This window comes from Podarcis erhardii (assembly GCF_964252035.2).
Source record: "Podarcis erhardii genome assembly, chromosome: 12".
Lineage (NCBI taxonomy): Eukaryota > Metazoa > Chordata > Lepidosauria > Squamata > Lacertidae > Podarcis > Podarcis erhardii.
Window position 1 is genome coordinate 27,669,191 of NC_138513.1, and position 26,437 is coordinate 27,695,627.

General features: G+C 41.2%; 1 protein-coding gene across 5 annotated transcripts in view; it reads left to right on the forward strand.

The window, feature by feature from the left end:
• Window positions 1-26,437, forward strand: part of HDAC9 (histone deacetylase 9) — a 425,839-nt gene that overhangs the window by 103,665 nt on the left and 295,737 nt on the right. The window contains exon 3 of one of the 5 annotated variants that reach the window (XM_081881910.1): window positions 18,052-18,111. The exons of the other annotated variants lie outside the window; for them this stretch is intronic. Coding sequence (XP_081738036.1) covers window positions 18,052-18,111 — 60 coding nt within the window. The remainder of the gene's footprint in view (window positions 1-18,051; window positions 18,112-26,437) is intronic. 5 annotated transcript variants of the gene reach the window in all.

Here is a 26,437-nt window from a genome sequence, read left to right on the forward strand (position 1 = left end):
CCATCAAGGTAGCACTTAGGAGTCCTTTGCAAACCCAGGTGAAGCATGAGATCAACAGGTGCCATATGAGCAATGTGGGTTTCCCCATGTATGTGGGTTTCTCCGTAGCAGGGTGCTCTCAACCCTCTTCCTCTGAAGATATCTCTCCATGGCCTGGGTCAGCTGGGATTCTGACAAACATTCAGTTGTTGTGGAAGGGCATGCCACTTACGGTTGCGGTAGTCTATATGACCCCATGACCTTTCAAGTCAAGTCATCTGAATCCTTCCCCACAACATCTTCCTGGGTCTGGGGATTTTCCTGTGCATTCCCATAGCTCTGACCCCTGACTTTGTTCCTCAGATCTGACTCTCTGGCCCAACTCTTTCCTTCCGGTTCCTAGCATCTGGCTTATTTATGACAAGGCTCTTGAAGAATTGACACTTCCATGTCCCTTGCTGATCTTCACCCTCTCTGTGATTTTCTCTTAATTCCCAGGTAGATTTCAATCACAGAGAAGACTCTTCATCTGTACTCATGTGATCCCTTAAGCCTCTATCCCCTCAGTGCGCTGACAATTAAGTCATTGCAATATTGCTGATTTCTGCAGGTGTGCAGAAGTGGTGTCATGCAGGGACCCCAGTTTAAAAATAACAATCCACTAACCATTGGTGAACTATATTTAGGACATTATGTAGTGATTAGATTGCTCACAGCCAAGAAGAAAGTTCAGTAAACTTGCTTCCCCCCCATTACTTCGCTAAAATACTGCAGCTTGGAAGAAAGTGTCAAGCAGAGACTTGGCATCACACTTTGGACTCGCCAGTGAAATAAGATGTATTAAGAATACAGTGATTTTCAGTAACCTTAAATATGATGGCTATAGTTTGTAAAGTTCCTTTAGGTGCGTGGATGGCTTTCCAATTTCCCCAATTTCTAACAGCAACTTCTCATGCTGTGTCAGAGTCAGCTGCTGTGAACTCCTTCCCCTCCTCCCCCCCAAAAAGCCAGCAGTTACTGTAGGGTTCTGTTATAGGCCATTACATGTACGACAAAGATATATCTTGGAAGTCCAGCTGCCCACGTAAACATCATCTGGCTGTCCTCTGGCAAGAGTAGCCAGTGTGGTGTCCTCATTGTTGTTGTGCTACAGCTCCTAAAGCATCTAGAGGGCACCAGGTTGGCCAATGCTCCTTTAAAGCTAGAGGAAAGGTCCCACAGGCTCCATAGCTCTTCTGGTTGTAGAGAACTGCCTGACTTGCTAGGCTGTTTTGAGTGAGCTAATATTGTAAGCTTCGCTACGTGGTGTCAAAGGGAATGTGAGCTTTTTTCACACATGGCAGAGGCATAATTGAAGGAGCACTCTTGCGAGTCTCAAGGCAGCAAATGAAACCGAAATGCTAGTTTGTGGTGATCCCATTTGGGTATACAGTTTACATCAAGCGAGAATGAAGGCTGCACCATCTGCTTCATTCTGTAAGTACTAATTGTTTAGGTTATCCAGAGAATCAAAGAGATAGGAGAACCTGACTGCAGCTCTCAAAGTGACAGCCAGACTGGATTTAAACCTCCGTTAGAGGACCAGTGGTTCCTGGGAGCTCCCTCTTCCTCTTTCCTAGGAAGAACACCACAATTACTGTAAGTTTGTGAAATCTTATAAGTGACATGGTGCTCCCCCAGATGTTGGTGGGTTACAACTCTGATCACCTCTGACCATGGGCCACAGTGGCTGAGGCTGATAGGGAATTTTAGTCCAACATCTGGGTGGCACCATGCTGGCTACCCAGCATGAAAAATTAAACAATTTATTGTGGTATAAACCTTCATGAGCCACAGCCTACTTCATCTGGTATATCTGACTATCTGAGTGAAGGCTATGAAAGCTTAGGCAATAATAAACTGGTTAGTCTTTAAGATGCAACAAGACTCTTGGGTTTGTTTGTGTGGTCTTTTGTTTTAACTACCTATTTAGAATTTGTTGGTTGCTCTGTGGCTACAGAAAAGGGCAGACAGTGTAATCAGAGCTTCTGGGAGCTGGGTTCCCTCCCTCCAAGCAAGACACCTCTCTTGAGTCACTGGCTATTCGGAGGGGCATTTAGAAAAAAGTTGTTCTTTGGCTTGTTTCTTTTACTTTCCTCAAGGCACCAAGAGGCTTAGGAACAGTGTGGAATGTATCTGCCTGTCGAATAGCTAGGAAGGTCATGGCAGCATCACCCACATGGAGGTAGGGGATAGGTCTTTGCTTTCTCTAAGGGATAGTGTGCCCAGTAGCGCAGGTACAGTTGCAAACCCCTATTGCATAAAACGAGTCTATAAAATAGTGTGATTTTTTAAAAAATGGCAATTGCCCTCTAAGCATTGTCATGTAGTCATCAGATAGCTAGAGAACCTTACTTGCCATGGAGACTACAAGTTTTATTACTCAGGTAGCAGAACAGTCTTGGAACGTATCCTTAGTCTCTCAGGAGGTTACCTAAGTTACCTCGATATATTTGGAAATGGGTTTAGATTTCTTTCATTGCTGGTTTCAACAGAAGATGCAGCTTGTGCCATTGGCATGAACCAAAAGGAGATTTTCCCTGTTCCTGATAATCATCCAGCTCCAGCATAAGGGTGCTGGCTGGGGTTGATGGGAGATGTCTGTTGGCATCTGTCTGTCTCAAGAGATAATGGAAGACTGCATCATTTGGGGAGGGGGTAAAAGTTAAACCGCAGGACCAGATCCAGGCACTTTTGGAAGAAACTGATTTTCTTGATCCATTTCAATAGAGGTTTAGGCCCAGTATTGACAAAGAAACTGCTTTGGCCGCCCTGTATGATGACCTCTGTCAAGAGAGAGACAAGGGAAACATGTCCCTGTTAATTCTCTGTGACCTCTTAGCACGGGAAGGTCAAGGAAAGAACATGGAGGGAAGAAAGTTGCATGAAGGAAATGGTGGCTGTGGTTAGACTTGTCATTCCACATTGGGGCCCAGGATGGATCAGTGAGACCTGATTCGCTACTCTCCATAATTTCATCTCCTCAAAGTGGCCCTCCTGTAAAAGTAGTTGATGACATGATTGCCTTTCACAGTAAGCTTTGCTGTCATGTTTGTTCAGATGTCCTCTGTAAAGAGTGTTAGGTAAGCTCTGTTTTCCTGAACTGCAGGTATGTTAAATGCATTGAAGCACATGGAGACATGTGTGTGTTTGTGCATGTGTGTGTAACAACCATTTTACTTGGATTGTATTTTCTAGGATTGCTAATCACAAAGTTGCAAAGTTATGACTTGGAGATGATGATATTGCTTTGAGAAGATTTTTTTTAAAAAAAAGTTTAAAGAGGTTTCTTTAATTAGAGCCTTCACAAGTTCATTCAGGTCAGCTTTTGAAGTCTTTTATCGCAAACATTCGATTAGCCTCTTTTCTGAGGAGGAAAAGTTGACATTTATACCTTTTATTACAAGTTTCAAAATCTCACCATAATACTCACCATAAAATTACAGAACTTTGTAACAAAGGCATTCTTTAGGGGAGATTCTACCTTGGAAATATGTAGCTATTTCTGAGAAGGCAACTCAAGTCAAAACACCTGCAAGAAAGTTAATGAAATCATATATTCCTCCTCCTATTTCCATAATCCCTGTATCCCAGCACTGTAGGAGTTGCCAGACTCATATAGTCAGCTTTCCGTTCTCTAAATATCAGCAAGTCTTGAGGGTGCAGCTAGTTAAAATTAGGACTGAGTTTAAATTGGGATGGGGAGTGTGTTTTTCATGAAAGCTTTCCCAAGACTTAAAAAAAGTTTTTTCCCCATGGCAGTGCCTATTCAGAATGAGGATAACACTATCTGCCCTCCTGAGTTGTCTTCAAGAACTCACATTGATGACATTGATGTTGTCAGTTTAAATATGTGGTTCCTACTTGACTAGCATTGTTGTCCAGAAGGAGATTATGAGTTGAGTTCAAACTTCAGAAAGGTTTGGACACTGCTGGTAATTAGCTTGGAAGTTCTGAACTAGGGGAGCTCATACAGTGAACCATCCAGTTCTGAATTTTGGCTGCATCATTAGCTGGAGTCAATTCACAAATGTGTAGGAAAACCTTTGAACAAGTCCTTGCACCCCACCCCATAAAAGCTTTTCTGAATTTTGTGTTTTTGCAACTGCTTGAATGATATATTTAGCATCGAGGCCTGCCAGTACAGAAACCGATTGAGCCAGAATAATTGAAATTAAGCAGGACTGTAGATTAGACCATTAAAACACACACACATATGAATCATTTGTTTAGCATGTATATAGTGATAATTGTCTCTGCCAGATCCTGTTTGCATTTCACCTTCGTTCCCCCCCCCCAATGCATTCAGATATGAATTGAGAAACTGTGTTTCATCCATAACATTTTGTCTAAAGAGCTCTTTGTATGGGCTGAATTACATTTAACTGCTACAAGGTCATAATAAGATGTCAGGTGAAACGCACCGATTGGCACTGATGAACGGGCTTGTTGAAATACTGGAGAAGCTCTTATATGGAGGCACGGCTGCAGAAACATTGTTTAGAGCTTCTTCTCACTTAAGGGCCTTGGCTGTAATTACATAAACAGAACCACTTCAGCCATCCCAACATGTCATCATGCATTTTCCAGCTAATCCGTCCATTCATCTTAATGGCCCAGAACTCACACTTTATGTCATCTCCGCCCCCCCGTCTTTGTACCCTTCTTTGATCTCTTGAAATGTCTGTCACAGGGAACGCGTTTATCTTGAATTATGTGGGGAGGAAGGGTTAGGGAGCACACTTCTGAACCCTCGGCATGAAATTCCTAAGCAAACCTTTCTAGTTTCTCTGTAAAATAAATAAATAAATATAATATAATTATAATATACTATAATAATAACCAAGGGACATGTTAATATTTTTTGGAATTGGTTTTGAAATCAACGGCAAAATAGACACCAAGCAAATGAATCCTACTGAATAACTCGTGGCATTCTCCTTAGTACTACTAAGTGAGAAGCCCTTCTTAACAAAAAAGTATCATCATCATCATTGTTATATCATTTATGAATTGCTTACTCTGAAGCAATTTTACAATACAATAAAAACCATATACAAAACAATTTTATATGTAAAATAGTTAAAACAACTGTGTATACCTTAGAATAGGGGTGGCCAACTCCCAAGAGACTGTGATCTACTCATAGAGTTAAAAACTGGCAGTGATCTACCCCCTTTTGGGGGGTTCAGGTCAAAGTTGTTGAACTTTTTTTAGGAAGGAAAGCCCTGTTCTTTGGGGTTCAGTGATCTACCAGTGATCTACCACAGATGCCCAGTGATCTGCTGGTAGATCACGATCTACCTGTTGGACGTGCCTGCCTTAGAAGGTTTGTTGAAGGAAGAAATCATAACTAAGCATTAGAATTTTCTCCATTTCCCAGTTTTGTGCTGGCTGAGCCATTTGCTTGGGTTTTGTTGCAGTTGAATGGCAGGAAAGAATAGCTCTTTTGTACATTGTGTGTGTGTTCTGTTGGACAAATGCTTGTCTCAATTGCTATATAAACACATAATAAAAAGAGATGCGCAAGGAAGGTGTTAAGGATAAAAAGATACTTGAGGGGCAAACATGCAAGAAGCAGTTGAGCAGGAAGGCCTTGAATCCGGAGTCATTCAGAGCTAATTTGGGGATGGATAGTAGGTCTATTTGCAGTCCATGGCAATGTTGCGGGTCTTCAATCAAAAGTGTGTTCTGTTCTGTATCCACATTAATCTGCAAATTTATTTTTTTAAACCCACACAAGAATTCTATTCAAATGTGCATTAAATATGAACATATTTTCTCTTGAAATGCACTTTTTAAAGTGCCTATTATCCTAAAAGATGTATTCTCTCTCTCTCTCTCTCTCTCTCTCACACACACACACACACACACACACACACACACAGCTCTGAATATAGGAACAAACATACAATCAATTACAGTTCCCCACATTGCCCACCCTCAGAACAACCTCAACTATGTTCATTTGTATTAGTAATAATAAACTAAAACATTAATTCAATAGCTGTCATTCCACAGGTTTCCATATGTCTCGGGTGGTTTATATGCACAATCTTTCTTTGTTGCAAATAAAATAAAAGTGGGCCATGTTTTATAAAAGTTTTGTAGATTGTTATTATGTTTTCTTTCTTCTTGTCCCCTTTCTGTCAACTTTCCCATCAAGATTAAGTTCCAAACATAAGCATACCAAGCTCCTTATAAGTTTGCATTTAACGTCCTCAAGAGCCTAGCAACAGCAAGATGTGCTGCAATTATAAGATGCATAATTAAGTCTCTGTCCCTGAGATGCATTCTTAATACATATGGTATGGGTGAGGGGTTTTTTTGAGCTGAGAACCATATCACAAAAAATTGGAGTAGTGTGAAATTTGAAGACTAACGATGGCTCAATGCTTACCCTAGTCCAGAGTGTGTGGATTAGGTCAGCTTGCTTCAGGATTCACAGAAACTGAGGCTGTGTACAGATTACTGCTTCCTCGAGCTTCAGCCTTCTCCCATGGCTGGTGTTTGAAGTCGAGTACATGCGATGTTAGCCACAATCCATAGGGATCCTGTAGCTTAGTGAGAAATACTCCAGCTTGATGTGCTTTCCCTCAAACCAGCCTCCATCCAATTAGAAAACGGAATCTGAGGATTAGCTGAAGTGTGTGCGTTTCAGGCAGTCATTGCGCATGCCCAGATGATGGCGCATGCACAGACAAGAGGTTCAGTGTGCTGGAATTTGGCATTCCACATCCATAATCATAGCAATCCTTTCAAGAGCCTTGCAATAATTATAGTAACTTATGTTATGAGTATTATCATCCCCAAAGTGGGACCTGCAATAAATATGTGCTGTGTCTTCTACCTGTAAAAGGAGTGCTCTTGCTCATGGCTCCACTGGGCCTGAAGTAAGAGCCTTACAATGGTTTTGGGGTGGGACCTTATCTGTTAAAAACAACAACAGATAATAATGTAAATTTGGTAACAACAGGGCCTCATATTTTGGGTAAGAGAAAGTCTGGGCAAAATGATGTATCTTTGCAAGATGTTTGAAACAACTGATGAATGATGTTTCATGTATGGCAGAAAGAAAAACATTCCAGAGTCCAGGGGTGATACTGGAAAATGTCCATTTTCAGGTCACCACCTTGTGATATTCTATAGGGTGCCACAAGTAAAAAAATTCCCAGATGATCTAAGGATCTATAGAGGAGCAGGTGGCCCTTCAGTTAACCTGGTCATCTCTCTGATCCTGTGTTAACTTCCTTACTCGGCAAGCCTTAGCTGATTCCTCAGCCCCATCAGCCTACCTAGCTGCTTCCTTTCTCTATGTCTGCCTTACCTACCTGTAACTAAACTCAGCTTGCCTCTCCAAATGATGGATTGCATAGTCAGCTAAGTTATATTCAGAATAGGTCCACTGAAATTAATAGACATGACTCATTTAGCTCCATGAATTTTAATGGGTCTATTCTGAATTGAACTTAGTTTTGCCTTGACTCTTGGCAAGATGCCTCAGTTTGGCCATCTTGGCTTAGATCTGGAGCCCAAGGCCTTCTCCTCCTCCGCCAGTGCATGGCACTGGAGCAAGACCATTTTCACCATATCAAACTTTGCTGGGATCGAAATGTAAGTAACTGAAGCGAACACAAGGTCTCCAAGAGTCATGCGCTTAATGCTATCCCCTCCCTTTGAACCTGTGAGGCAAACTCTCTTTATTGATCATTAACATTCCTCAGCTGTTCCTTGAAATCCCCGTTTTCTACGGACAAAGTTATGATGATATATATGTGTGTTCTGCTTTTAGGATCATGACAGTTCTTGTAAGGGACTTTAAAGAATTGCTAACAGATTTACTCCCTTGCTGTTCCTGCTCTGTGAGCCAACCTGCCATTTTCCTGCTTTTTGTTGCCGCTTTCATTGCTTCTCTATGAAATTTAACTCTTTGGAGATTTAAGCTCTCTCCTATTTTATTTTATTGGAATCAAGTCTGCTTCCAGGATTTACATTTTTTTAAAACCCAGCCGTATGAATATGCTGTTCTCCATCTCTGGGCAAGCCCCATTCATGGATGGAGGCTGTACAACAGCAGGGCTTGATGGATTTTGCCCTATGTTAACAGGCACACATTAAAGTGAGGCTACATGCTTATTTAATCATCTGAGGAATGCCGCGTACTATCCTTGGAGCAGCCGTCTACTAGTAAAGAGGAAATCATGTTTGCTTTCATAATAATACATCAATCAGGCTCAGGGACATTCTTTCTTCTAAGTCACCTGCTAGTTACTTTAATATATTAGGCATATCAAAAATAAACTGTCTATGACTGTATTGTTTCATTTATAAATCCCCTCACTTCCTGTGGGGTGAAGAACCAGCCACCAAATAAACAATGCCAAACCTACTGACATCTCCCCAGTGTAACCCTCACTTTCGGTCATGCCGAACATTTAAAGAACATTTGGCAGACTGTAGTTTGCTAAGGGTGTTGGGAATTGTAGCTCTGTCAGGGGTAGACTACAGCTCCTAGGAAATTTTGAGGGAAGCTATGTGCTTTAATGTATGGTGTGGGTACGAATCGTGTTTATTGGAGGCAGTTTAGATTGCTCCACATAGTAGTCATTATCATATAATGCAGGGGTGATGTTGTGATAAGTTGTGATGATGGGACCTTGAGATGCAGGATGAAGTCCAAGTTTGTACAGCAACGTTGTTGTTGTTGTTGTTGTTGTTGTTGTTGTTGTTGTTGTTGTACAGTGTATTTATATCCTGCCTTGGGATTCAGGGTGGCTGAATGAAACTTGCTTATGTTGAGTACAACTATGGTGAGCTGTAGCCTAAGTTTGATGCAGCCCTTGGTGAAGTGGGGAAAGAGGAGCAGAGTAGACTTTGGGACTACCAAGACAGCAAGGGTCTGGAGAGTTATGACTAGGTGTTGGTGAGGGGCTACTTTGGGACACTGGTATATTTAATGGGTGAGGATTCCCATACAGGCAAGAGCAGCAGAAGTAAATGCTGCTACCAGCCATTTGTCATAACCACAATTCTACAGGTGGTTATGCAATATAAACCCTATCATCTGTGTTACATGGAACAAAACATCTTCCCTGTTCAAACTAACTGTGCATCCTCTCTTTGAAGCACCATCTTATCATAGCCCTGTGTGAACAGTGTTGTCTAAATACCTAAATTGTTGGGATTTTCCTTGGTCCATTGTAATCCATAAAATGGCACATCAGGTGCCATGCAGTTGAGAAACCTGGGCTTCAGACAGCCTTCTCCATTGAAGTTTGAAGGGCTTGTAATTATGCCCCGATGTCAAAGGCAATTTCAGTGCCTCACTTTATTAGCTGATTAATGCCAATTCTACCAGCGTCTAATTCTACCACTTACATTTCCTAGCCTCCCAATGGGATGAATATGTTCATGGCACATGTATTCAGTCCACAGACACATTTTACACACACTTGCAAGGCCCAGATGCTCTGGACTTGAAGTTTGGCGTTTTGATTGCTCTAATAATAGAGCAGCAACAAACCTTTAGGCCAATTCTATTCTCAGTTCTGTGCACTTAGATCCCACTGAAGTTAATGCCAACCTTATGTACTAAGCCAAGGACAGATTTTGTCCTTCATTTTCATCCAGTGTTGGATGATCAGCTTGGGAAATGGGCTTCTAAAGCATACTTATGTTTTTATTGTTAACTTGGTAGCAGCTCCTTACTACCTGTTGAAACATAATACGGCAAAGAGCTGTTTTACTGCATTTTAGTCACTCTTAAAAGTTCTGAAGTATGGAGTTGTGTACGTCTTTAGAGACACTGCCATTGTTGGAAGAAAAGAAAAATCTCACTTTATTATTTGAAACCATTTTACTATAGAACAATAACAAAAAACCTATCTGTGCTTCCTTTTGACCTTCTTTTGAATTTACTAGGGCAGGTTTGGATTTGAGTTGTGTCCATCTGGAGAAACAATTTGTCCAGATGTACAAACCTTTCACTATGCAATTGGATGAGGTTGACTGTATAAATGGTTGTAGATCCCTGGGGAGTAGACCAGCTTATCTAATCAGTCCTTACAAAGCTAGGCATCCAAGTATGCAGAAAGTGACTAATAGGAAGAGCAGTGTTTTATATACCGCTCTGTGTTAACACAGCCACTACCCACTTGGGCATGCATGCTCACAGATGTATACACAACACACACTATTCTCCTTTTAAATGTAGCTTTTACAAAGTAAAGTGACAGGCGTCTTTGACTTGGAATGCTAGCGGCAGAACCTAGGTCCTTTACTCACTTTGCAACCATGGCAGCGTGCCAAAGGAAACGGCTAACTTGCTGCTTTGTGCTGTGTTGCAGTGCCACCACAGTAGATTGGTGAAGCACGATATTGCAGATTTGAATCAGAAGGGATCAGGTGAGCCAGTAGGGCTCCATTTGTTCCCATAAAGCTGTTGGCTGGTCTGGCTCCATAATCTGGTCAATATTTTGCTCAGACACAGCTTTGAGTTTCTCAGGGACCTTCATTCTGTGGCTCTAGACTGCATAGATAGATTGTGTGTGTGTGTGTGTGTGTGTGTGTGTGTGTGTGTGTGTGTGATTTGGCTGCTTGAAATTTTTATCCAGAAATGGAAGGACTTTGCCACCATTGTGCTCCTATGGAAGTCTACCCCAGGGAAAGAAGTAATAATAGAGAAACTTACACAGTAAGGAGGTCTCTCACCAGGATTTGGGCAGACAAAATGCTGATACTTTCTTAGGGTCATGTTTTATACATCAAACTGTGCTCAGCCATGAGTTTTGTCAAGATCCCTAGTATCTAAAGCCATTCTATGAAAAAAAACATTAGTGCTCAAACATTGCTTTAAACAACAACAACAACAAATCCACTTGAAAAAGGGAAAATAAAAGTCAAGGGAAAACAATCACATATCCTGTACATGCAGAATGTTGTGTTCAAAACATTCCTTTGCCTGTAAATTTGTTTGGTTAATAGAGGTTTGGCATAACCAACCAGATTGAAAATGCAATGTTTCTCCTGCATTATAAATGATGCAAAGATTAGTAGGTTATGTTTATGTGTCACACACATAAACACATGTAGATTTTTGCATCAGGTATGGCAGGAATATGTATGTTTCTGGCATAAAAAATATCAAGTTGATTCTGCTATTCATATTCCCCCTCTTTTTTGGATGAAAAATATGACAGCAGGAATGGTTCTAGGTATGTAGATTGTAAGGGTCTCTAGCAAAGAGCGAGGACCTGCTGGAGTTTGGCTGTCTGAAAATGTTCCTTTCTTGGGTCTGAAGTTCTTCACAGCTCAGAACATGTTGGCAGTCGTCATGCTATGAAATCATTTTATTACAGCTGTGGGGAAATTTGAAATACTGATAGCCTGTCCAATATTTACTGCGTATAGCTTGTAGAGATGCTATTCAACTTCATTTTGTTTACATTTTAAAGTGAGCCAATCTATTTCACACTGTCCGGACTAATAAGTGTGTTAGAACACTATTTATCATTTGGTTTGCGTATTTGAATTTTGCAATGCAATTCTTGTTTTTAAAAATATATTTAAATGTGTATTTTATTGAAAGTTGCATACAAAAAATGCATTGGATGCATTTTAAAAAATGCTTTTTAAAAAATGCTTTTTTAAAAAAATTCACATCCTTTGGCATAGAACTGATTTATGATTGAACATATTTGAGGCTAAGACAGATAAAAAATGGACGGATAACTGAAAAAAAATGAGATGTACTAAAGAAAAAGTAAAAAGAGGGGCTGTTACTTTTCAATGAAAAGTAATGAGGCGATGTCCCACCATGTAATCCAGACAGAGCCCCGAAAAGCAATCTTAACATGTTGCTAACTGTATCCATAATAAACAGACAAAACAGTAAAGTTACGCACAGGTTTTTAAGCTGCTGATTTTTTTCTTGGTACTACCTCTCTGATTCCTGTAGAGGGAGCTGTAGTAGAAGACTCACCTTTCCATAATTAATACTGTATTACTTTTATCAACTGGTGAAAAGAGTACAGCTGAAGCCTTTTCTGTTTCTTGCAGATAGTCTTTTGCAGATAGCCTTTCTTCGCCTGGCCCACAAACTTGTAAATCATCTCAAGACACAGTTGCCAACTGCATTAGTGTTTAAAATAATAATAAAGGAAATGACTATATTTTTTTGCAGCAGACATCCTCTGTTTTAGACGTTATAGGCATCATACTGCCTTGTACTGACTAAGTGTGTGTGTGTGTAATCAAAATAAATGAAGGAAAGGGAAAGGTTTAAGAAATTAGCTAAGTGTGTTACACTCAGTGATTAAAAACAAAAACAAATTGATTAAAACAAATTGATTAAAAACAAAACAAAAAAGAGGAGCTGCTGCTCTGTACTCTGACATAAAACAAAACCCAAATCTCTCTCTCTTTCTCTCTCCCCATCTCTCTTTCCTTCCCATGATGTATGTGGCTTCCTCATCACCCCCTTAATGTAATAGCTGGTTTCTTTTCTTCTTCTTTTAAGACCTGCATGCAGATATTTATGACATTCTTAAAATACGTGCTTGGTTTTCAGTTCAGGTTTATTTGTTTCCTCCATTAGCCAGAATAAATGGTTATGGTTGATGTGCAGTATGAAGCGAGTGACTCCCAAAGGAAGCAGCTGCAGTTTTCCCCAGGAGGATACTGGTCCAGATGGGGGTGCCAACTTGAATAAAATAGGGGGGCAGGTTGCTCGCACCCCATTTGAAAGGCAATGCTCATCAACTTTGGGGGCCTGACCCCCTCAAATATCTTAATGGGGGTGTTGGCAGGACCTCAGCTCCTAGGAGTTGGCTCCTATGGGCCCAGATACTCTGAATGAATTGAAATGGGGTGTTTTCAAAAAGTGTCCTAGCGCAGCCTGCTTTGACAGTGATGCTCACCTGATAAAGGGAGGAAGTGGAAGGGAGGATCTGAATTGAGACATTCCCACAGGTGATTGCCGCTGTCAAATTGGACTACGCTGAGCATCTTTAAGTGGGAGCAGGTGAGGAGTCTTATCCAGCAATGGGTCTCTGTGTGGAGACAATTTACCGAAACTGCTCACTGTTGTTGTTGACATTGTATAATTCCTGTTCCAGAGGTTTAGAGAGATACAACATCAAACCCTTGCTCACATTGTTCGAATTCTTCATATTATCCTTTAGTAGAGCTGCTCAGGGAGATCTGCCAAAATTTTGTTCTCCCTGATTTTATCCATTTGGGGCAGCTTGCACCAAAATGTTCTTGCTGGATTGCACCTAGACTGTAAGGAAGGAAAAACACAAATGAGGGAAGTAAAATCTGTCCCAAGGAATTTTCAGTCCTAATGCACTGCAGAACTGATAAGATGGGTTTGGAAATGCCTAATTGCTTTGTGACAATTAAACACTTGGGATTATATATGCCTCCGCTGCTGTTTTTTAAAAGAATATTCTGTTTTATTAATTAGGCAGACTAAGACCAGTAATTTGCGAAGAGGAAACCCGAGCTTTTACAAAGCTGACACTGACATTAAAGCACAATATCACTTTCACTTACAATAATATTTCCATTTGTCACTTTCCACTGACATGTTCCTTATGGAAACTCTTCCATTTTGTATCAATCTCATCAGAGGGCTCTCATTTCTTTTGTGGAGTGTTATAAGCCAGTCAAAGTGAGGATATAGTGATGCTTTTAAATGCCAGTTTAGAGTAATCCTTTATGTTCACTTTTTTAAAAAATGAGAATTTCTGTCCCTTTTCAGAAAATGAAAGCGCAGATAACTCATTTGAAACTTGCATGTTAAGGCCGTGCTGATATTTTTACTTCTTATAACATGTTTCTCTCAAACCCAAATTATCCCACAGACAGTGGGAGACAATCTGTTAATTGAAACCTAGACTTCTTTCCTCCCTTTCTGAAGGCCTAATTTAGACTAGTTCTCAAAAACTAAATAAACAGCAGTCTGCCTGCCTATTAAAAAATGAGTGTGTCAGGTTTCTGTGTATTTAAGTCCTCGAGTAAATCTCCATTTAGCATCTCACAAGGGGCCTTGAAATATTAGAAAGAACCCCTGAAACTCATATAGTGCCTACTAAGTGAAGGATGGGTATGACATACCTTGTCATGGGAGACCTAGAAGAATATGGTTAAAGCATGCACACACTTCCAATTTCCAAATGCATTATTAGGGGATGGTCCCAGGGGCCCCCAGACCCTACAAACCCCTGTCCTTTTGTGCTGGGCCTTTCCTCTCCCCTTTTCAAAACTTTTAAAATGTTTTATTTAGCAGAGCACACTGCAAAGTGCAGGGCTGGTGATTCCTCAGCTAACTGGTATATTACGTTGCCCAGAGGCACACATAAACATATAAATCAGCAACTGTAGTAATAAAAATAGGTCGGTGAAAGTACTTCTCTTTTATTGTGAATTTGTATATGTTCCTGTCTCTGAATCAAGATTATGTTAGAACAATTCTGTTGAGCCTGATGCCCTCAGTGTTGTTTTGGGCTGCAACTCCCTTGATCTCCCAGTCCCCAGCCAGAACAGACGGAACCAGATCAGTGAAGGTTAGGCTAGGACATTTAGGAGCAGGGTAATAATAATAATAATAAGGGACGCGGGTGGCACTGTGGGTTAAACCACATAGCCTAGGACTTGTCGATCAGAAGGTCAGCGGTTCGAATCCCCACGACAGGGTGAGCTCCTGTTGCTCGGTCCCTGCTCCTGCCAACCTAGCAGTTTGAAAGCACATCAAAGTGCAAGTAGATAAATAGGTACCGCTCCAGCAGGAAGGTAAACAGCGTTTCCGTGCGCTGCTCTGGTTCACAAGAAGCAGCTTAGTCATGCTGGCCACATGGCCTGGAAGCTGTACGCCGGCTCCCTTGGCCAATAAAGCGAGATGAGCGCTGCAACCTCAGAATTGGTCATGACTGGACCTAACGGTCAGGGGTCCCTTTACCTAATAATAATAAATAATAATAAATAATGTTGAAGTGTCCCATAGAGGTATTTGTAGCTGTCTGAATGCACACCAAGATATTACAAAACCCCCCACAAAAACTGGACTCTTTTGTACCTTCTTATTTTAATTCTGCATACCCGGAGCTGAGGATTCTCATGTAATATTTTGAGTCTGGCTTAGTTTTTATGTCTAAATAATGACCCTCTGGAAATGGTTTTTGGTTTTTTTTTATAAGGGAAACTGCAACTTAAGCTGAACCGGGGCAGCACCTTACAATAACACATTTTTGGGTAACAGCACAATCCCTTTGGTCTCAAGGGTGCAGTCATAGTGAGTAAGTTGTATAATACAGTTTAATTTACCATAAATACGTAACGTATTTCATAATGATTTGAACATGCTGAAAAAGTTGCCATATATATTTTAATAAAGCAGCCTACTAGTAAAGGTATTGCTTTTTGCGTCCCTCACCTTTCTTCCCAGTGGTCTTATGGGGTAATGTGTGGAGTTTTTTAATAAATAAATAAAAATATGTTGAACATTTATTTATTTATTTCCTTTCCTTTCGACTTGTTCATGAAGCTGATCATGAAGCTGATAAATGGCTAGTTTGGCAGCTCATTAAAGGTAAAGGTAAAAGGACCCCTGACCGTTAGGTCCAGTCGTGACCGACTCTGGGGTTGCGGCGCTCATCTCGCTTTATGGGCCAAGGGAGCCGGCGTACAGCTTCTGGGTCATGTGGCCAGCATGACTAAGCTGCTTCTGGCGAACCAGAGCAGCGCTCAGAAACATCGTTTACCTTCCCACCAAAACGGTATTTATTTATCTATTTGCACTTCGTGCTTTCGAATTGCTAGGTTGGCAGGAGCAGGGACCGAGCAACGGGAGCTCACCCTGAAACGGGGATTCAAACCGCCGACCTTCTGATCGGCAAGCCCTAGGCTCAGTGGTTTTCCCCTCAGCGCCACCCGCATCCCTGGTAGCTCGTTAGTGTGCAACAAATACAATCTCTACAGTCCTTGATGTGGTATTAAGTCGAGCAATATAGTAAGACACTCAAATCCTCTCCATCAAATATAACAAGTGTTCAAGCCTTCTTAAAGCAAAAGGCAGATTCTCCATTACTTTGCAAACAAATCTGGTAGGTTGATTGGCCGCTGATGTGGTTGTCACACAGCTGTTCTCAGGGTCTAGCATTCCTTCCCTTGACAACATCTTTTAAAATTGCTGCTAAGCTTGCTTTTGCAAAACATACCATTGCACATAAACATACAGTGGTACCTCGGGTTAATAACTTAATTCATTCTGGAGGTCTGTTCTTAACCTGAAACTGTTCTTAACCTGAAGCACCACTTTAGCTAATGGGGCCTCCCACTGCCACTGCACCGCCGCTGCACAATTTCTGTTCTCATCCTGAAACAAAGTTCTTAACCTGAGGTAATATTTCTGGGCTAGCGGAGTCTGTAACCTGAAGCGTATGTAACCTGAAGCGTATGTAACCCGAGGTACCACTGTACTAGGGCCATGATTATAATAGTAACAATAATTTATTATTTATACCCCACCCATCTAGCTGGGTTTCCCCAGCCACTCTGGGTGGCTCCCAACATAATAATAATAATAATAATAATAATAATAATAATAATAATAATAGCGTCAAAAGATTAAACATCAAAAACTTCCCTAAACAGGGCTGCCTTCAGATGTCTATGTTGCATTCTGACAAATTACTAAAAATGCAAGGGGGAGGGGGAAAGGTGAATACCAAATTATAACATAATATAGTATATAGCATGGGTAGGCAAATTAAGGCTCGGGGGCTGGATCTGGCCAAATCGCCTTCGCATTAGCATGACCATTCTGTACTATTAAGCAGAGTGGATGGGAGCCAATCAGATCAAGTTACAGGGAACCAGGCAGAGGGCTTCTTGGTAGTGGCACCCACCCTGTGGAACGCCCTCCCATCAGATGTCAAAGAGAAAAACAACTACCAGACCTTTAGAAGACATCTGAAGGCAGCCCTGTTTAGGGTTTTAATGTTTAACAGACTATTGTATCTTAATATTCTGATGGAAGCCGCCCAGGGTGGCTGGGGAAACCCAGCCAGATGGGTGGGGTAACAACAACAACAACAACAACAACAACAACAACAATTTATTACAATCATCATCATCATCATCATCATCATCACAGGAAAAACTGGGGCAGGGGGAAGTTGACCTTTTTCTTGCCTTCCATGTAGGCTAACTTGTTGAGGCTTCTGTCTTAGAAACGAAACAAAACACATTTTATTAGAAATTCAAGATTTTTTTTTGCAGCTTAATACAGAGATCACATACCCTTTTTCCCTTTTGAAAAAGAAATAAAAAGAAAATAATTTGGATAATATGCTTGCCATTAGGGTTCCAATATGCTTTTGTCACCTGCAAATGAAAATAATTCTAACATAGACATTACTTTTTATGGTAGTTTGCCATTTTTACACTGAGACTGCTTTTTCTTTTTCTTCAGTTCCCTTCCCCACCCTCCTAGTTTTCAGGCATATAAATCACATCAAAAGTATGACGGAAGGCTTGAATGAAATATTTTCTGCAGTTTGTGGGCCATCTAAATAGTGCATGCTCTGGAACTTTACCTAGTTGTTAATTGGCAGGTTAAACTTTTATGGGTTTCTGGTACCCTGGTGATACACGACTATTAAAAATTGCAGGTGGTTCATGGGGGAGGGAGAAGCAAGTTCCTGTGCTAGCAATATATAATAAAACTGTATATTTCATGTGTCTCTTGTGAAAGTGGAGACGTTAATACTCTCGTACAATGCAAGTCAATTAAGGAATCTTTATTGATCTCATTAAAGTATCCCCCACCCCCTGGAAATACTGAAAAGAGCCCTGCTTTTGGAGAGGAAAAAAAACACAGGAAAAAATAATTAGCTGGAGTATTCTCTCCTTTGAATTAAGAAACACAGCGGGGCATTTAAATGCACCATTCAGTCCTGAGCTCAAATGTTTGTTATGTAAAAAATTCTGCCTGTGGTTTGAAAGGTTCCCTTTTGATTTTTCTGCCATCAGATCAAGTCCAACTGCATGAGAGGCTGTTGCATCTGCCCCATCACATGAGGAAGCCTCTCTGTAAGTGCTTCCCGTATTTCAGGATTTACAAGTGGTTGGAAACTCTGTTCTGTGAGTCTGCTGGTTCTGAATTTATGGGTGTGCAAGCCTAAGATACTCCATTGGGTTTCCTTTTGCAGACGTATGCGATCATATTGCAAGTTCTACAATATTTTTTCTCAAAAACCAGTGTTCCTAATTTTCCCTTAGGAGAAATAGTCGCGCTGTTACTATGCCAGTTTAAATCCAAACTGTAAAAGAAACTCGATATCTCACACAAATATGTTTCATAGAAGTATTCAGTCTTTTTCCTCCTTCCATATTATTGTTCTATTTTTATTTATTATAATTATAATTAAATTTGTATACTGCCCTATACCCATAGGTTTCAGGGTGGTACACAGGATATAATCACAATATATTGCTTATTGAAGTGTAGTGGACATTGTTCATTGCCTAGATTCGAATTTAGCACTCTGTTTGATTTGCTCCCTATGACTTTAATGAGACTTTTATCTGAATTCAGTGTTGCTGAGTCCCAATCAGGAGTGTAACATTGAAAGATCAGAGGTGGTCATTTCCAGAAGGTTTGCCATGTTACTCTCAACAAACACAGTGAAGAGTCTTCCAGCACCTGAAAAACTGACTTTTTTTTTAATGGCTTAAGCTTTTGTGAACAACACTCCAACCATTAACTGAATGATGAGTTATCCTGAGTTACAGACATATCTACATATGGTTAGTGGGGCATGAATGAGGACTGTAAATCATTAAGTCAGAAGAAGATGAAATGCAGAGAGTGCAGTTTATTGTAATTATGTTATTAATGGTGGCCATTCACAAAATGTAGTTGGCGGTGGTAAATCAATTAGCAAATGCAGTGTGATAAAAGCATTCAGTTCACAAGACAACCTCTTGATTAATTGTAATCTAGCAGTTTCACATGGCAATCTCCCTTAAAACTTCCCTTATTCAAATATGGCGACTTTAATGTCAGTTACGCACTGTTATGGGAAGCTGAAATGTTCCCCAATTGGTTTTTGGATGCTGCCATTTCTGATGTCCAATTTATACCCATCTGTTGTTTGGCATAGTGACTGGCCTGTTACTTCTATGTAGAATGTAGAAGGGCATGGCTGGCAGATAATGGACAGTGCAGGGAGGCTGGTGCTGCCCACGTGCCTTCCCAATGCTGAGTGGTGCTGCCAGTTCTTGAGATGGAGAGGGGAAGGGCAAAGTGTAAGGATGGCAGCAGGGGCAGCAGGTTAGCTCTGCTGCTGTGCACAGACTGTGCTGAGCTGCTTGCTCCTTTTCATCTCAAGAAGTGGCTGTGATGCTTGGTGTTGAGAAGGCAGGTGAGCAATGCCCACCCCGCCTGTGCCACCCTGTTGACCACTGTTGATGATGGCATATAACACATTGGAAGATGATCTGGTGAACGAACCCCTGATGGTTGTGAATGACAATATAGCATTATAGTACAGTCATACCAAAGGGACGCGGGTGGCGCTGTGGGTTAAACCACAGAGCCTAAGGCTTGCCGATCAGAAGGTCGGCAGTTCGAATCCCCATGACGGGGTGAGCTCCCCTTGTTCGGTCCCAGCTCCTGCCAACCTAGCAGTTTGAAAGCATGCAGTGCAAGTAGATAAATAGGTACCACGCTGGCAGGAAGGTAAACGGCATTTCCGTGCACTGCTCTGGTTCGCCACATGACCCAGAAGTTGTACGCTGGCTCCCTCAGCCAGTAAAGTGAGATGAGCGCCACAACCCCAGAGTCATCTGCGACTGGACCTAATGGTCAGGGGTCCCTTTACCCTATACCGTCGTACTTCGGAAGTCTGTTCAACTTCTTAAAGCAAAAAGCAGATTCTCCAAAACGTTCGAAAACCAAGGCACAGCTTTTGATTGGCTGCAGGAAGCTCCTACAGCCAATTGAAAGCTGCATAAGCCGCATCAGACGTTCGGGTTCCAAAGAACGTTAAAAACTGGAACACTCCCTTCTGGGCTTGCGGCGTTTGGGAGCCAAAACGTTTGACTCGCAAAGTGTTCGTGAACCAAGGTATGACTGTATTCCTAGAATAGACATGGGGGCAGGATATCTGGGTTTGCTGCTTGGTTTGGTCCCTGTGGCCGTATCTTTTTATAAAGATCACTGCTCTATATTGCTTCCTTCCTTCAGTCTTTTCTCCTGTCTTCTGTGGGACATAGAGATCTGCTTGGGAAAGGTCATAACACCTGCTTTGCATGCAGGAAGGTTTCCGGTTCAGTCACCAGCCTCTGCAGGGCTGGGAGAGACCCCTGCCAAAAATCCTGGAGAGCTGCCATCGGTCAATGTAGACAATGCTCATCTAGATGGATTGATGGTCTGACTCTGCTTAAGGCAGACTTCTGTGTTCCCAACAGAAAGAAGTGGAGTTTGAAGTCTCTTACAATAGTGGGAGGAGTCACCGCAGTGTGATCTGCTGCTCCCTCCAAGCATTTAAAAGGGATGAGCAAAAGTTCCTGTGAAAATCCATTTACATTTCTTATAGCCATAGAGAGGTAGACAACTGGTGACAGAGCTGCAGAGTTTTACTTGACCCCAACAGTGAAGGCTTCAGATGTGATCTGTGCCTACCAGGCTAGAAAGAAGACTACGCTCCCTCCAGTTCCTTACCCTCACCAGCAATGTTGGTTTCAGGCTTTGGATACATTTTGGGTGAGACAGACGGGTGGCAATAGTTGAAAATTGTACACGGCTTGAAGACCTCTTTGATTCAGTGGTTTCTAAAAACAAATGAATGAATGAATTGAATGGGCGTCACTCAAAAAGGGCAGTATCTCATTGGTAGGACAGACGCTTTGCATGCAAAAGGTCCCAAATTCAATCACTGGTATCTCCAGGTACGGCTGGGAAAGACTTCGGTTTGGAATCCTAGACAGCTGCTGCTAGTTGATGAACCATTATACACCATTATAAATCTGCATGCATAAGTAACAGCTTTTATGGATATCTTTGTCTGCGCAGTTAAAACCAGCATTCATTGGTCATGATCTGAAGGCAGAATGCAATAGCTAAAACAACAATGAATACCATCAAACCATATAAACATTAATCAAAATGTTAAAAAATCCATCTCACAACGGTGAAAGCACGATTTGTCTACCTGACCTTGAGCCACATGAAACCCTTCCAAAGGCTTAAGTGATATGTTAATGGTCAGCCATACAAATATGGTAAATAAAACAAATAAATAAAATTTGCTTGCCCTTGATTTCTAAGATTGTAATCCTAACCCCCATTTACCTGGGAGAAAGCACCACTGAATTCAGTAGGATTTCCATCAGAGAAGACTTGGTTTTGATTGCACTATGATAGTCTTGTCATGTTATTTAGGTGTCCTCAGAATTGTTCAGTACTTACAGTACGTTCTACAGTAAGGAATAGGTCAAATAAATGATGTACAGTAGAATTTGAAACTTCCAAATTCATTATTTTTATGTCAAAGTAGCTTTACAACAAGACACTATCAAGTTGGTGGACTGTATGTTTCTAAATTACGGCAAGTTTAACCTTGTGGAACATTTTTATTAATACTCATATTTGTTTTTACAATCCAATTACCTCAGAACACAGCAGTTTATTCAAAACAGGTATCTTGGATTTCATTTCTAAAAATATTTTGATAGATTTTTATGAACTTTTAAAACCCCAAAGCTGTGTGTGTTAAAAACAGAACCTAGAAACTTTATGACTTTATGAGGGGTTTTTTTTGGTCCTACATTAAGAGTCAACTTGCTGTGCCAGACACCTGAATGAAGGTGGCTCTGGTAGGGAACATAAGAATTAAATAGGCCTATATTGGCAGTGTGTAGTCTTTGGTGCACCAGGCTCACCAGGGATAGCTTCTTAAGCCTGCGTGTATGAAACGGACATAGCTGTGTTATTACCTTGCTTTTCCTGTGGGCTAAACTAATGCAACATTTGTCACATAGTTTGTCCTTGCAGAGTTTTTTTCTTTTCTTTTGCAAATAGCTGGCATGGGGGTGGGGTGGGGAACCAAGCTAGATCAGAATGCTGTTGTATTGAGTGATCCCTTTAATCCGTTACCTCTGTCATAGTCCTGACTAGAATTTGCCTACACCCACGATTTGCAACAAGGACCTTCTGTTCACAGAAGGTGTCCCGGCCCAATTTTCTATGGTCTCCCCCTTCCTCTCTGTTCCAGTGCCCTATCCAATCCTATTCAGCATGGTTCCCTGTCCTTGGACAGAGAATTTGGGGGTGGGAGATTCGGGGCTTCTGGGAAGAGGAAGGAACAGGAAAGTTTCTTTTTGCCTACTATGTCCTTCCATGGGTTCTACGAATGCAACCCTATCCATTTCTTTCTTGCGTAGAGTCTTTCATCTTAGCATTAGAGCCACAGCAGCTATTGAACTGAAATCGATTGGCCTTAATGGCCCACTGCGAGATATGATATTAATTGTTGTTTTGCATTGAAACATATTATGCAAGTGTAGATATTGCTTGGGACATTTTGTTGCTCATGCACATTTGTGTGAATTTATTAACATTCCACTTTTTTACTCACAGAACATCTATCATAAAATTAAGGAGAAGAAACAAATAATGGCACATTTTTAAATTTATAAACTGCTTCGCAGAACAATGTAGAAGATGAGAAATTACCCCCAAAGTCTCAAACAAATGCCCCAGACATTAGTGATAATTTTATTGTATTATGTTATTGTTTACCTCAATGACCGCCTCTTCCCATATGATCTGACCTGGACCCTGTGATCATCATCTGAGGCTCTTTCTTGTGTGCCTCCTCCATGAGAGGTCTGGAGGGTGGCAACAAAAGAACGGGCCTTTTCTACAGTGGCTCCCCATTTGGGGAATGCTCTCCTCAGGGAGGCTTGCCTGGTGCCTTCATTATATCTCTTTAGGCACCAGGAGAAGATATTTCTCTTTAACAAGCCCTTTGGCTGAATAATGTTCTATGTCCTTTAAAATGTGTTTGTGGGAGGGGTTATTGGATTGTTTTTGTTCTTTGTTTTTATTATGTATTTTGTGTTCTCATTTTTATATTGTGACCTGCCCTGTAATCTTCGGATGAAGGGCAGTACAGTGGTACCTCGGGTTAAGAACTTAATTCGTTCTGGAGGTCCGTTCTTAACCTGAAACTGTTCTTAACCTGAGGTACCACTTTAGCTAATAGGGCCTCCCTCTGCTGCTGCTGCGCCGCCGGAGCCAGATTTCTGTTCTCATCCTGAAGCAAAGTTCTTAACCCGACGTACTATTTCTATGTTAGTGGAGTCTGTAACCTGAAGCGTCTGTAACCTGAAGCATCTGTAACCCGAGGTACCACTGTATACAAATTTAATAAATATATAAAATAAATTATTATTTTTTTGGTATTTTTATGCAAACCAACCAACCAACCAACCAACCAACCAACAAACAAACACATCATTTGTGGGAGTTCTTAAAGCTCACAGAACTTCTGTTCTGCCAGAAGCTGCCCTCTTTGCCATGTGCCTCAGGCAAGGGGGATATGCTGCCAATTGAGCCAGGTTTGTTATGACTTACCAACACGGTGAGGTCCCAAAAGATCTCCTTTTTTTATTTGAGGAAGGCCACTTACAACTTTATTTGAAAATCCCTTCTGCCATCAAAATCTGATTAAATGCGTAATTGTACCTACCTTTATGTAATCTTATTTTGTAGAAGTCTGGAAATGACGTATGTAGCCCACAACATGATTTTCCAGGTTATGCCTATTAAAGTTTGTGGGATTATGTTGGCATAAGTAGCTTATGGGTTGCAGACAAAATGTTTTTAAGTAAGTTTGTGATGGGGAATGTTGGGCGTAAGGAAAATAATCCTCCTGTTGCTTTTATTTACCGCTATGCCTTTTATTTGCGTATGGTTTATGAATCCACAAATTATTGCCTTTTATTGAAATGGCTATGTGTTATTCAAGATTACTTGTAAACTTTGCTCAGTTTTTCTTAGCAAAGGAAACAGGAAATGCCAGAGAACATTAGACTCAGTAAACCTATAAAATTTGAGAATGCAAACCTATTATTTCTACCAACTTTTCACATAACACTTGGGGAAGCAATGACTAATTAGTTTTTGGCTTTAACAATAACAGTTTCGGGGGCTTTTGTGTTTTGTTTTTATGACTTTCATATTAGGTAGAAGAGGGGAAAGTGGCTCTGAGTGATGAAATATTGGCAGGGCGTACATTTGCTTCTCAGTAGGAGCCCAGCTCTTTGATCCCCAATACAATTATATGTGTTGCCCAGTCTTTATTGCCATCCCAAAGAGCTAACAAGCAGCTGCTATATTCGCTACCCTATCCTAATAGACCTTTGCTCAAGAGCCAGTCAAATACTTCAGATCAACATGAGACATTCTCTACATTTTGGGCAACAGCTAAAGAGTCACCAAGAACGGACCACAATAACAATAAGTTGTGCCACAGCAAGCTGATTGTAGCTGCATCACAAAGTTGCCTTTCCTTATTTTCTGTAAATATTGCATCTGAAATGTTCCTAGTATGCAGGGCTCCCTATCCCGCCTGCCGGAACTCACTTCTGGCACCTCTCAGGTGGGCACCATTGTAAGAGAACAAGGGAGGCGTTCGTGGTGAGTTCCAACACCTCTCTTTTTAGAAAAATATCACTGATAATATGCATTCGTGCAATGGGGGTAGGTTTGGGGGAACAGGTTCACTGGGTGCACATCTGCCCCTCCCCTCCTCAAAGGTTGTAGTGAGAATTGCACCATTAGGCAAATACTAATTCGTATCAAAAGAGGGAATCGCTGTAGTTGCTTAGTAGTAGAGCAGTGTAATGTAGATAATACTGATCTAGACCCTTGTTTGGTTCAGTATAAGACAGCTTCCTCTGTTTCTCTGTAAGGCTTGTTACTGTAAAATCTTTTAGGTTAGCCTTCCCAAACCTGATGCTTTGCAGCAACTCTCATCCTCAAGCATTGACCATGTTGGCTGGGACTGATGGGAGTTGTAGTCTACTAACAGCTGGAAAGTGCCATCTTGCAGAAGTCTCCTTTAGTGAAATCTGGTCAGGATAAGGGTTCACCTGGCCATTCCCACGTTCCTATGAGTAGGCAGAAGGGGCAAAGGCAGTGGGGTAGGGCTGAGACAACTTCTGCCTCCAGCATACCCTCCTTGCTGCTTATCATCTTTCTCTTGTCAAAAGCAAGGCTTTATTTTCATTTACTTGGGAGGGAACTGGGAGAAAGCGGGATGGGGGTGGGAAATGGCAAACCTGGATTCAAGCTAGAAATGGGGGAGAATTTTGATGTGCTTTGCATTTAAAGGCAAACTTACTAAATTTGCACTTTCTTGAAACAGTATGTGGACGGAAACACAGCTGTACTTTTCCAAATTTTGCAATGCTTCAGCCAAATAATGTGTATAAAAATGCATTAAGTAGGGTAAACTGCATAAAGATGCATATATTGGTGAAAGTAATGAATAGCATTCCGGGAAATTGCATAGAAATGAGCATATTAGGAGAGGTTTGCAGTGAAATGCTGATGAAGTTTCATGACGTTAAAAAAGGGAAAGTGATGTGGAAATGAGAAACTGCAGGAACCCAAAATTGACAGATCTGCCCACCACTGGTGGAGGAAACTACTGGTGGTGGGAAGGGCTGAGACATCTTCTGTCTCTAGCAAGCCCTCCCTGCTGCTTGCCATCTTCCTCTTCTCAAAGGTAAGCTTTTAAAAAAATAATGTTTCTTTGGCTGGCAACTGGGAGGAAGTGGCAAGGAAAGATGGCAAAGCTCAGTTCAAACTGAACCTGAATTTCAAAGATGTCTAGGTTTCTTTTTTTTAATGGAATGAGGCTTTTTAAATGGGAGGATTTTTTATTTGCTCACCCAATTGTTAGCTTGAACTAGCTTTCGAGTAGCTAGTTATTACCTTGAAGACTCAATGTAGTGATGCATTGTAGAGTGTCCACAGTAGGTTCTATGCAGATCCTCCATTGACAGTGGTTTGAGCTGCACAGTCAGTGCAGACAGAGCCTGAAAGTCTACTGTTCTATTTGTAGGTCCTGTTTATTTGGGTCCCACTGAAAATAATACCAGAGCAGGGAGCTTTTTGAAATTCCATCTGTCCTGATAATGAACGGCTGTGCTGAATTTAGCTAAAATGATGGTGTTGCTGTTGGATGGCTGAAAATCTTGATTTTAGATATGTGGGTATTTACTTTCTAAAAGGCAATGGCAGGAATGTTTGAGTCAACATAATATTTTGTCATGATACCTGCTATGTATAAGAAGTGGCAAGAGGGAGTCCTTTTTTGGACAGGTGGGGGCTGAGAGGTAA